General features: G+C 46.3%; 1 protein-coding gene across 6 annotated transcripts in view; it reads right to left on the bottom strand.

Annotated features, from left to right (window-relative positions):
• Positions 1-12,657, bottom strand: part of ranbp10 (RAN binding protein 10) — a 41,793-nt gene that overhangs the window by 10,009 nt on the left and 19,127 nt on the right. For 3 of the 6 annotated variants that reach the window (XM_064951931.1, XM_064951932.1, XM_064951935.1), the window contains exons 2-4: positions 12,383-12,442; positions 2,728-2,839; positions 2,386-2,438 (exon numbers count right to left, since the gene is read on the bottom strand). In XM_064951931.1, the coding sequence (XP_064808003.1) occupies positions 2,386-2,438; positions 2,728-2,839; positions 12,383-12,442 (225 nt within the window). The remainder of the gene's footprint in view (positions 1-2,385; positions 2,439-2,727; positions 2,840-12,382; positions 12,443-12,657) is intronic. The other 3 variants (XM_064951933.1, XM_064951934.1, XM_064951936.1) reach the window with 1 other exon arrangement.

Raw genomic sequence — 12,657 nt, 5'->3', positions numbered from 1 at the left:
AAGACACTGTGACATGGGGTGGAGCTGAGCCTGACAAATGGTCTCTTTCGAATTAGGATATCCCTTGTCCTGTGTAGCGTGTGCAATACTATGGGTGGCCAGCGAGAGGCATCAGTCTCTGAATAGGAGCACTGACTGATGAGTCATACTCAAACAGAGCAGTACATATGATGTTTGTGCATGGTATCAATAGGGACGGGGAAGGAGAGTAGACTGTGTGCCGAGGGAGATGTGGATGGTAGATCTTCAAGTCAGTGCATGGGTTTGTGTGTGGCCTGTGTGTGTGTGCGCAGTGAGAGTATTGTCTGCTCAATCAGTGTCTGTCACCAACCAAAAAGTGAAAGCGGCACAGAGAAAGTAGGTTGTGTGTGAGAACTGTGAGGTATTAGATGAATCTGCGGAGCAGCGCTGACAGGGATATTGGTCCTAAAGCTGGGCTCAGTGTTCCCTACATGCTAATGAATTGGGCAGGGCTCCACTATGGGATCAGACACACAGAGGTCAACAGGGAATATTAAAACTATTCCAGCCAGAACCAGACCACACCCCCACACGGTCACAGAAATGTACTGAAGTCCGTTGGCATATAATGTACTAGAAACCTAAATAAATCTTCATAAACAATATGTTCATGCAACTACACTCTCACACACACAGGCTGCCATTTCCACCATATTCCAACCATTGTGTAACAGAGATACATTTGAAGCACTCAGAGCTGGGAGAGAATAAACAGCAGTTGTAGTCAGCAAGAGCATGTAGAATTGGCTGGATGAGTCCAAAGCATTCCAAAGGCCTCCGGCGCCATGGAGAATCCAATAGGCAGGTGACACAGCCTGAGGCAGGGTTCATATTATTGGTCAGAGCAGCATGGAAGAATGATCTAATAGGCAGGGAATTGCATCAGTGCACAAGGGAAAACATACTGTAGCTCCCCATGTGCCAAAGTTAGCCCCTCGGCAGCAATATGCCAACCCTCTTCCAACCTGTCTTGTGTCCCCAGCAGCCACTGTACCAATCAGTGACATCTTCACGTGCATGAGGGTGGGGGAAAGGGCGAGAGAGAATTTGATGGAATTATGCAAGAATGTATTAAATCTACATGTACTTTCTGCTTAACCCCCATTGTCTGTTCAACTGGTGATGAAAGAAAGAGTGTTTGATTAACTAATTACTGCTGAGCAGTGGGCCAGGCCAGGCCAGGGTGCAGATGGTCCTGTATTCATGCAGTGATACCACTCACATCTCCTCTCTGTGTTTGGTGGCAAAGACACTCATCTACTAGCCTGTTTGGTTACATTCAATCCAATCTCATCAGGCCTTGGCATGAGTTTTTGCTTGGATGGGTTCATTCACTGTATGAGTGTGCTGCAGACCAATTTGTTATATGTTCTGACCATTCAAGAGTAGGCTTATATGTAACTCTATTGTAGAATTTATGGTTGAGGAAAATTCCATTTGGGCCCAGACTGTATACTGTATTGAAGATGAGATGGCCTTAAGCGGATTTCTTGAAATTAAATGGTCAACAATTACTTGTTAATTTCTCCCTTCCTCTTCAATGAATGTGAGCCAGCCACCCTGCCTGTGGCAGCTCCACTATCACCTGACCTTCATACATACACTGAAAGCTTTTATGTGGAGGAAAAAGGTACTTGCTGGTATTTCACATGTTACATTTCATCCTCTCATTACTAATGGCTGAGCTCAAACAAGCCCATGCATGTTCTGGAACAGCCAGACACTCTGGGAGACATCACTACACATGGTTTCACTGTGACATGGAATCTAAATCCATCCAGGCACTCCAGAGGAAAGACGGTCAATCTGGAAACATAAATCTGGATGTAGATTACCATGGCACTCTAAAACGTAGCACACCACATGCAAAAGATTAACACCTTAAAACTGTGCCCCTCGAATAGTAAAAACTGAACCATATGATGTGTTAAAAAACAAACATCTAGAATCACATCGGTCACTGCTGCAGTGATTGTGTGATGAGATCCATCTGAAGATAACACTGTTTGGGTTAATTTTAGAGTTGTATTTAAAAAAAACACATAGTAGTAATAGTAGTAGTAGTAGTAGTAGTAGTAGTAATGGAAGTAGTAGTAATGGAAGTAGTAGTAGTAATGGTAGTTGTAGTAGTAGTAGTAGTAGTCCACAATCTATTACAGTCACACAGCCAAAGCACACACTGACTATTACCCCTTGTCCTTCAATCCTAAACCAATCCAGCAGAGATTATAGGCAGGGCAGGGTTCTTGCTGTGAACCCTCTGACCTCCAAAACCCATACTCATCCCATACTGACTCACAGCCTTCCCTTCAGCCATCGCTCTACCTTCCCTTCTGCCATCGCTCTACCTTCCCTCATACTCACCAGGCAGTCTGTTCATGTTGACCCCCTGGGCAGACAGACCAATCCCCATGTACCTGGAGACAAAAACAGGAGGTCAAAGGTCAGAGACATCATTAGCTTCGACAACATGAGTCAGTCTGATATGGGTCAATAGCTGGACTGATTAATCCTTTCAGACCCAAAGTTACTTTCCTTTATTTACTACTCTTTTGTTTCTCTACACGTTGCTCAACATGCCATTTTCTACTGCAGAAATAGAGATAGGCCTACAGTAATAGCTAACATGAGTAAACAGATCGTGGTGTAATAATTACAAGTTTGAGGTTAGACCATTAGGGGTACTAACTATCAGCAAATACGTACCCATCCCTGCCCTTGCTGACAATCTTCACTTCAAAGTAGTAGATCCCACAGGCGGCTGGTATGGGATGAGTGGCACGCACAGACGCGGCATCCTTATGGTTCTTCCCATGGCCTACAGAAGGAGCAAAATGTTGTGTTGGAGTCAGTACAATACACCAAACATCCCACAACTCTGTCAATCTGAAAAGGTTGAGGCTTCTCTCCCCATGGACCCTGAAAAGCCTAAATCTGTACGAGTTACGAAACTATTTCAAACCTCAATAAATTTCCCTGTCAATCCTACCTCCATTTACAATAATATTCATGCAAATTGATACTTAAATCCTGTGACATGAAATCTTAGAGCGCTTCCAAGTACCCTCCATAGCTGTATACATGAATGCCAAACTAGTCAGAAACATGGAGTTCACTTAGCCTGGAACACTCTGGCAGCAAAGTAATGTCAGGGTCAGTATCTGTCACAGTCTCGCCATTCCATCCAGCTCATAATTGTGACAGCTCCCAGGAGTAGCCTAGAGAGCTTACACAACCCCTGTGTATGTGTGTGTGTGTGTGTGTTAGACTGTAAGCTATCCCTTTTTGCTGGTTGATAAAACAACACTTAAAGGCCAGTCACAGTGCTGTTGTGAAGTACACTACATGACCAAAAGTATGTGGACACCTGCTCGTCAAATATCTCAGTCCAAAATCATGGGCATTAATATCAAATAGGTCTCCCCTTTTGCTGCAACAGCCTCCACTCTTCTGGGAAGGCTTCCCACTAGATGTTGGGACATTTGCTGGGGGGACTTGCTTCCGTTCAGCCACAAGAGCAATAGTAAGGTTGGGCCCTGATGTTGGGAAATTAGGCATGGCTCGCAGTTGACGTTCCAATTCATCCCGAAGGTGTTTGATGGGGTTGAGGTCAGGGTTCTGTGCAGGCCAGTCAAGTTCTTCCACACCGATCTCGATGTACCATTTCTGTATGGACCTCGCTTTGTACACGGGGGCATTATGCTGAAACAGGAAAGGGCCCTCCCCACTGTTGCCACAAAGTCGGAAGCACAGAATTGTCTAGAATGTCATTGTATGCTGTAGCGTTAAGATTTCCCTTCACTGGGACTAAGGGGCCTAGTCCGAATCATGAAAACAGCCCCAGACCATTATTCCCTCAACCATCAAACTTTACAGTTGGCACTATGCTTTGGGGCAGGTAACGTTCTCCTGGCATCCGCCAAATCCAGATTTGTATGTCAGACTGCCAGATGGTGAAGCGTGATTAATCACTACAGAAAACACGTTACCACTGCTCCAAAGGTGGCGAGCTTTACACCACTCCAGCCGACGCTTGGCATTGCGCATGGTGATTTTAGGCTTGTGTGCAGCTGCTTGGCCATGGAAACCCATTTCATTAAGTTCCTGACGAGAAGTTATTGTGCTGACGTTGCTTCCAGAGGCAGTTTGGAACTTGATAGTGCAAAAAAACATCTGCCCTCGGTTGCAACACGCACTATGTGCTTCAGCACTCGGCGGGCCCGTTCTGTGAGCTTGTGTGGCCAACCACTTCGCGGCTGAGCCGTTGTTGCTCCTAGAGGTTTCCACTTCACAATAACAGCACCTACAGTTGACCAGGGCAGCTCTACCAGGGCAGAAATTTGACGAACTGACTTGTTGGAAAGGTGGCATCCGATGACAGTACCACATTGAAAGTCACAGCTCTTCGGTAAGGCCATTCTACTGGCAATGTTTGTGTAAGGAGATTTCATGGCTGTGTGCTCACATTTTATACACCTGTCAGCAACGGGTGTGGCTGAAATAGCTTATCCACTCATTTGAAGGGGTGTCCACATACACTATATATACAAAAGTATCTGTGGGCCATGCCACACAGAACATGTCTATCTATGTAAGAGGAGCTGTGCCTCTATACTGTATCTCTGTCTGTAACGCACGGCCATCTTCATTGCCATATTGTACAAATCCACTAATCAACCAGTCATGCATTACCACAGTCATTACAACTAATAGAGAAGCAGTGTATTTATAATCACTTTTCATTTCCGCAGCAACATTAATCACTTATATTTTTAGCCTTTCCATGAGGGCAATTCCACGGTAACAGATTTACGCTGAGACTCAGATTTTTCACTTCAACATGTATGCCAAACAAAAACCAATAATTTCAAAGTTAATTAAACCATACATACAACTCTATGAACAAGGACTACTTTGAACAATTTACACAGAAAAACAAAAGAACTGTGCAGATGCAAAGTTTGGTAAAGGAATTGTGTTAAAATCTCCCTCAGTTTTTAATGCAACCATGTTTTCCAAAACCTCTTAAATATCTGCTCCAAATTAAGATTCAAATACGTCTGCATAAATAATGGGGTGTCAGATACGACATAACACCTAGGGTTAAAAAAATCTGTTTTGGTTATTGAACTATAGTAAGTGAAGTGGATTGACACCCGGTAACAGAATTTGGGTAACGGAATTACTTAATGGGTCCCTGATCTGTACGACACAGCAATGCATAACTATGAATATGACTGTCATTGTATTCATTGTGACGTATCTTGAATAGGTAAACAAAAGGTCGAAATATACAATATCATCCTTTGCATATATGAGTATTATTCTACATACTGGCTTTTATTCTAAAGAGCTCCGCACCCAAACGAGACCAAATCTGGTTGGTCTGGACCAGACAAAATCTGAACCAATCATAGAGGTCTATATTTCAAAACTTTGGACATCACAGTAGAGTTCAGTACAATATATTATACTTTACTGCTCTTGACTGTAGTGTACAGTGCTTCACTGTACTTTGCTGTCCAAACTTGTAAAACATAGACGTCTACGATTGGTTCAGATTTGGTCCAGTCACCAATATGGAACGTCTATGGATGTTGAAATCAAGGCCGGTCCAGCTCCAAAAACAATGTCAATCAAGGCCAGGTTGGACTGACCAAATTTCAACCACTTTCAACATAGATGTCCAATTTTGGTCGTTGCTCAGTAGGTGCAGCTCATGGGTAGGTGTCAGTAAGAGTCGGGAGAGGTAACATTAACTGGAGAGAGACAAGAGAGTGAGAGGCAGGGGTTGTCCAGACTTTTCACACTCTCGGTTCAACCACCAGACAACAGAAAGAGAAGAAAACAGTTATGAGCTGAACATCACAGTATGCCAGTGGAAGGGAGGACAATTGCAGGGGACCCAACTGTGATTTGGTAACAGAATTAAGCATTTTAATCACTTAATAATCATTAAACTAATTAGTAGGTATACCTTTACTTGTTACTTATGTGAACTTTCATTATCTTCCCTCCTCGTGAAATTAGAAGCACAAGGCAATATTTCTTAAACAAGGCAGAGAAATATCTCAAACTAAATATATATGTGTTGATATTAAATTGGCAGGAGTCTTTACTTCAACATTATAGTGTTTTGATTAATTTACTTTTTCTGGTAAAATCTACTTTTCCTGTATACCACCCTTACCGTGTCACAACACGATTGGCTCAAACGTATTAAGGAAAGAAATTCCACAAACTAACTTTTAACAAGACACACCTGTTAATCGAAATGTATTCCAGGTGACTACCTAGTGAAGCTGGTTGAGAGAATGCCAAGAGTGTGTAAAGCAGTCATCAAGGCAACGGGTGGCTACTTTGAAGACTAAAATATATTTTGATTTGTTTAACACTTTTTTGGTTACTACATGAATTGATGTGTTATTTCATATCTTTGATGTATTAACTATTATTATACAATGTAGAAAATAGTAAAAAATAAAGAAAAACCCTTGAATTAGTAGGTGTCCAAACTTTTGACAGCTACTGTATGTTGTCTAAGACCCCGGTTCCATCTGTTAGAGCAGAAATCCAATCCATTACTCATGTAAAATGTTTAAGATGGAAACAGTTGAAAAATGTATCTATGCCTTCATTTCCCAGAAGTATAGACTCTTAGCTTTCATTTGACAACCAATTTGATATGCTCCTATGAACTTCACATTTTGGTGCTCATGGGTCCTTCTAGATGGAAATGACCATAACCAAAGCTCAGCAGGCCCACTCTATGACCAGACAAACACCCATAATAAATACAACACATGCACATACTTGCGTCTATAAATATCTCCAACTCGCAGTCACACCACCACCTCAGCATACAGCACTCATCAGCTCAGCAGTGCCACAGTCCTGGGAGTGAGGCTCCCTCGCTGTCTCCGTCAATCTCACTCTCACACGCACACTTGCCATTGATTGTTATTTGTGTTATGTTTCTATAAAAAAAAAACATTTCAAATCAAATTGGATTTGTCACATACACAAAGTTTAGCAGATGTTATTGCGGGTGTTGCGAAATGCTTTGGTTTCTGGCTCCAAAAGTGCAGTTTTATCTAACAATACAAACAACCTAAAAGTAAAATAATGGAATATATAGATGTTATGATGAGCAATGTCGGAATGGCATTGCCTAAAATACAGTAGAATAGAATACAGTATATACATATGAGATGAGTAAAGCAGTATGTACTTTTTTTTTTAAGTGGCCAGTCTATGTATATGGGACAGCAGCCTCTAAGGTACAGGGTTACGTAACCGGGTGAATCCCACCTAGTGATGGCTGTTTAACAGTCTGATGGCCTTGAGATAAGCTGTTTTTCAGACTCTCAGTCCCAGCTTTGATGCACCTGTACTGACCTCGCCATCTGGATGATAGCGGGGTGAATAGGCAGTGGCTCGCTCGGGTGGTTGTTGTCCTTGATGAATCTTTTGGGCCTTTGTGACATTGGGTGCTGTAAATGTCCTGGAGGGCAAGTAGTTTGCCCCCAGTGAAGCGTTGGGCAGACCGCGCCACATTCTGGAGAGCCTTGTGGTTGCAGGCGGTGCAGTTGCCGTACCAGGCGCTGATACAGCCAGACAAGACGCTCTCGATTGTCCATCTGTAAAAGTTTGTGAGGGTTTTAGATGCTAAGCCAAATTTCTTCAGCCTCCTGAACTTAAAAGGTTTTCCACCTGCTCCACTGCGGTCCCGTCGATGTGGATAGGGACATGCTCCCCCTGCTGTTTCCTGAAGTCCACGATCAGCTCCTATGTTATTTCGATATTGAGTGAGAGGTTATTTTGCTGGCACCACACTCCCAGGGGCCTCACCTCCACTCTGTAGGCTCTCTCGTCATTGTTGGTAATCGGGCCTACTACCGTTGTGTTGTTGAGTTGGAGGCGTGCATGGTCATGCAGTCATGGGGGAACAGGGAGTATAGGAGGGTGCTGAGCACCCTTGGGGGGCCCGTGTTGAAGATCAGCGAAGTGGAGATGTTGTTTCCTACCTTCACCACCTGGGGGCGGCCTGTCAGGAAGTCCAGGACCCAGTTACACAGGACAGGGTTAAGACCCAGGGCCTCAAGCTTAATGATGAGCTTGGAGGGTACTATGGTGTTGAATGCTGAGCTGTAGTCAATGAACAGCATTCTTACATAGATATTCCTCTAAGCAGCTAGCTAAGCAGCTAAGCAGCTAGCTAACATCCACTGTCCACTAGCACTGTAGTAACTATTACACTCAACTGAACGACTCGATTAGCGTAGTGTCAGCTAGCTACATAGTTGTCTTCGTATCCAAGATAATTGTGCAGTTTAGAGTGTGTAGACTTAGAGTGATTATCTTAATTTACCGAGGTTAGCTAGCCAGCTATTTGTCGTCCTTAACGTAGGAAATGCTGCTAGCTAGCTAGCCAACAGCTAGCCAACCTCTACCGAATTGAACTCCAACTACCCGGTCAACATTCCGCGTCGTTCCACAGGTAGTATCACATTTTCATTTCACTTCATTACAGTACAACGGTTTGATTTGTTTGATCGTAGCTAGCCAGCTACATAGCCGTCCTTGTATCTAAGACAATTGTGTAGTCTAGAGCGATTTTCTAGGTTAGCTTTCTAGGTTAGCTGGCCAGCTATTGTCGTTCTTCTACTGTTTGAATAGCAGCACCGTAGTAACTATTACAGTACAACGGTTTGTTTTGTTTGATCGTAGCTAGCTAGATACATAGCCGTCTTTGTATCTAAGACAATTGTGTAGCCTAGAGCGATTTTCTAGGTTAGCCAGCCAGCTATTGTCGTTCTTTTAAGTAACGGAACGCAATCAACCTTGCTAGCTAGCCAGCTAGCCCCCGAATAGCAGCACTGTAGAAACTATTACACTCGACGGAACGACTTGATTAGTGTAGTGTCAACATCGCAGCCACTACCAGCTAGCCTACTCCAGCAGTACTGTTTCATTTCAATCATTTTAGTCAATAAGATTCTTGCTACGTAAGCTTAACTTTCTGAACATTCGAGACGTGTAGTCCACTTGTCATTCCAATCTCCTTTGCATTAGCGTAGCCTCTTCTGTACCCTGTTAACTATGTGTCTATCTATCCCTGTTCTCTCCTCTCTGCACAGACCATACAAACGCTCCACACCGCGTGGCCGCGGCCACCCTAATCTGGTGGTCCCAGCGCGCACGACCCACGTGGAGTTCCTGGTCTCCGGTAGCCTCTGGAACTGCCGATCTGCGGCCAACAAGGCAGAGTTCATCTCAGCCTATGCCTCCCTCCAGTCCTCGACTTCCTGGCACTGACGGAAACATGGATCACCACAGATAACACTGCTACTCCTACTGCTCTCTCTTCGTCCACCCACGTGTTCTCGCACACCCCGAGAGCTTCTGGTCAGCGGGGTGGTGGCACCGGGATCCTCATCTCTCCCAAGTGGTCATTCTCTCTCTCTCCCTTACCCATCTATCTATCGCCTCCTTTGAATTCCATGCTGTCACAGTTACCAGCCCTTTCAAGCTTAACATTCTTATCATTTATCGCCCTCCAGGTTCCCTCGGAGAGTTCATCAATGAGCTTGATGCCTTGATAAGCTCCTTTCCTGAGGACGGCTCACCTCTCACAGTCCTGGGCGACTTTAACCTCCCCACGTCTACCTTTGACTCATTCCTCTCTGCCTCCTTCTTTCCACTCCTCTCCTCTTTTGACCTCACCCTCTCACCTTCCCCCCTACTCACAAGGCAGGCAATACGCTCGACCTCATCTTTACTAGATGCTGTTCTTCCACTAACCTCACTGCAACTCCCCTCCAAGTCTCCGACCACTACCTTGTATCCTTTTCCCTCTCGCTCTCATCCAACACTTCCCACACTGCCCCTACTCGGATGGTATCGCGCCGTCCCAACCTTCGCTCTCTCTCCCCGCTACTCTTTCCTCTTCCATCCTTTCATCTCTTCCCTCTGCTCATACCTTCTCCAACCTTTTTCCTGACTCTGCCTCCTCAACCCTCCTCTCTTCCCTTTCTGCATCCTTTGACTCTCTATGTCCCCTATCCTCCAGGCCGGCTCGGTCCTCCCCTCCCGCTCCGTGGCTCGATGACTCATTGCGAGCTCACAGAACAGAGCTCCGGGCAGCCGAGCGGAAATGGAGGAAAACCCGCCTCCCTGCGGACCTGGCATCCTTTCACTCCCTCCTCTCTACATTTTCCTCCTCTGTCTCTGCTGCTAAAGCCACTTTCTACCACTCTAAATTCCAAGCATCTGCCTCTAACCCTAGGAAGCTCTTTGCAACCTTCTCCTCCCTTCTGAATCCTCCTCCCCCTCCCCCCCCCTCCTCCCTCTCTGCAGATGACTTCGTCAACCATTTTGAAAAGAAGGTCGACGACATCCGATCCTCGTTTGCTAAGTCAAACGACACCGCTGGTTCTGCTCACACTGCCCTACCCTGTGCTCTGACCTCTTTCTCCCTCTCTCTCCAGATGAAATCTCGCTTCTTGTGACGGCCGGCCGCCCAACAACCTGCCCGCTCGACCCTATCCCCTCCTCTCTCCTCCAGACCATTTCCGGGGACCTTCTCCCTTACCTCACCTCGCTCATCAACTCATCCCTGACCGCTGGCCACGTCCCTTCCGTCTTCAAGAGAGCGAGAGTTGCACCCCTTCTGAAGAAACCTACACTCGATCCCTCCGATGTCAACAACTACAGACCAGTATCCCTTCTTTCTTTTCTCTCCAAAACTCTTGAACGTGCCGTCCTTGGCCAGCTCTCCCTCTATCTCTCTCAGAATGACCTTCTTGATCCAAATCAGTCAGGTTTCAAGACTAGTCATTCAACTGAGACTGCTCTTCTCTGCATCACGGAGGCGCTCCGCACTGCTAAAGCTAACTCTCTCTCCTCTGCTCTCATCCTTCTAGACCTATCGGCTGCCTTTGATACTGTGAACCATCAGATCCTCCTCTCCACCCTCTCCGAGTTGGGCATCTCCGGCGCGGCCCACGCTTGGATTGCGTCCTACCTGACAGGTCGCTCCTACCAGGTGGCCTGGCGAGAATCTGTCTCCTCGCCACGCGCTCTCACCACTGGTGTCCCCCAGGGCTCTGTTCTAGGCCCTCTCCTATTCTCGCTATACACCAAGTCACTTGGCTCTGTCATAACCTCACATGGTCTCTCCTATCATTGCTATGCAGACGACACACAATTAATCTTCTCCTTTCCCCCTTCTGATGACCAGGTGGCGAATCGCATCTCTGCATGTCTGGCAGACATATCAGTGTGGATGACGGATCACCACCTCAAGCTGAACCTCGGCAAGACGGAGCTGCTCTTCCTCCCGGGGAAGGACTGCCCGTTCCATGATCTCGCCATCACGGTTGACAACTCCATTGTGTCCTCCTCCCAGAGCGCTAAGAACCTTGGCGTGATCCTGGACAACACCCTGTCGTTCTCAACCAACATCATGGCGGTGGCCCGTTCCTGTAGGTTCATGCTCTACAACATCCGCAGAGTACGACCCTGCCTCACACAGGAAGCGGCGCAGGTCCTAATCCAGGCACTTGTCATCTCCCGTCTGGATTACTGCAACTCGCTGTTGGCTGGGCTCCCTGCCTGTGCCATTAAACCCCTACAACTCATCCAGAACGCCGCAGCCCGTCTGGTGTTCAACCTTCCCAAGTTCTCTCACGTCACCCCGCTCCTCCGCTCTCCACTGGCTTCCAGTTGAAGCTCGCATCCGCTACAAGACCATGGTGCTTGCCTACGGAGCTGTGAGGGGAACGGCACCGCAGTACCTCCAGGCTCTGATCAGGCCCTACACCCAAGCAAGGGCACTGCGTTCATCCACCTCTGGCCTGCTCGCCTCCCTACCATTGAGGAAGTACAGTTCCCGCTCAGCCCAGTCAAAACTGTTCGCTGCTCTGGCCCCCAATGGTGGAACAAACTCCCTCACGACGCCAGGACAGCGGAGTCAATCACCACCTTCCGGAGACACCTGAAACCCCACCTCTTCAAGGAATACCTAGGATAGGATAAGTAATCCTTCTCACCCCCCCCCCCCTTAATGACTTAGATGCACTATTGTAAAGTGGCTGTTCCACTGGATGTCAGAAGGTGAATTCACCAATTTGTAAGTCGCTCTGGATAAGAGCGTCTGCTAAATGACTTAAATGTAAATGTAAATGTTGTACAGATGTGATAGGGCAGTATGCAGTGTGATGGCATCGTCTGTGAATCTATTGGGGAAGTAAGCAAATTGAAGTGGGTCTAGGGTGTTAGGTGATATGATCCATAACTAGCCTAAAAGCACTTCATGATGACAGAAGTGAGTGATACGAGGTGATAGTCGTTCAGTTACCTTTGCTTTCCTGGGTACAGGAACGATGGTGGACATCTTGAAGCAAGTGGGGACAGCAGACTGGAATAGGGAGAGATTGAATATGTCTGTAAACACTCCAGCCAGCTGATCTGTGCATGCTCTGAGGACGCGGCTAGGGATGCCATCTGGGCCGGCAGCCTAGCGAAGCTTGATTGCTTAGAGGGAATAGCTAAACTGTTTGTATTCGGCCATATTCCCAGTCGCCTTTCCACAGTTAAATGCGGTGGTTCACGCTTTCACTTTTACACGAATGC

The sequence above is a fragment of the Oncorhynchus masou genome, chromosome 31 (genome assembly GCF_036934945.1).
Source record: "Oncorhynchus masou masou isolate Uvic2021 chromosome 31, UVic_Omas_1.1, whole genome shotgun sequence".
In the NCBI taxonomy this organism is placed as follows: Eukaryota; Metazoa; Chordata; class Actinopteri; order Salmoniformes; family Salmonidae; genus Oncorhynchus; species Oncorhynchus masou.
This window is presented reverse-complemented; position numbering and strand designations above follow the sequence as displayed.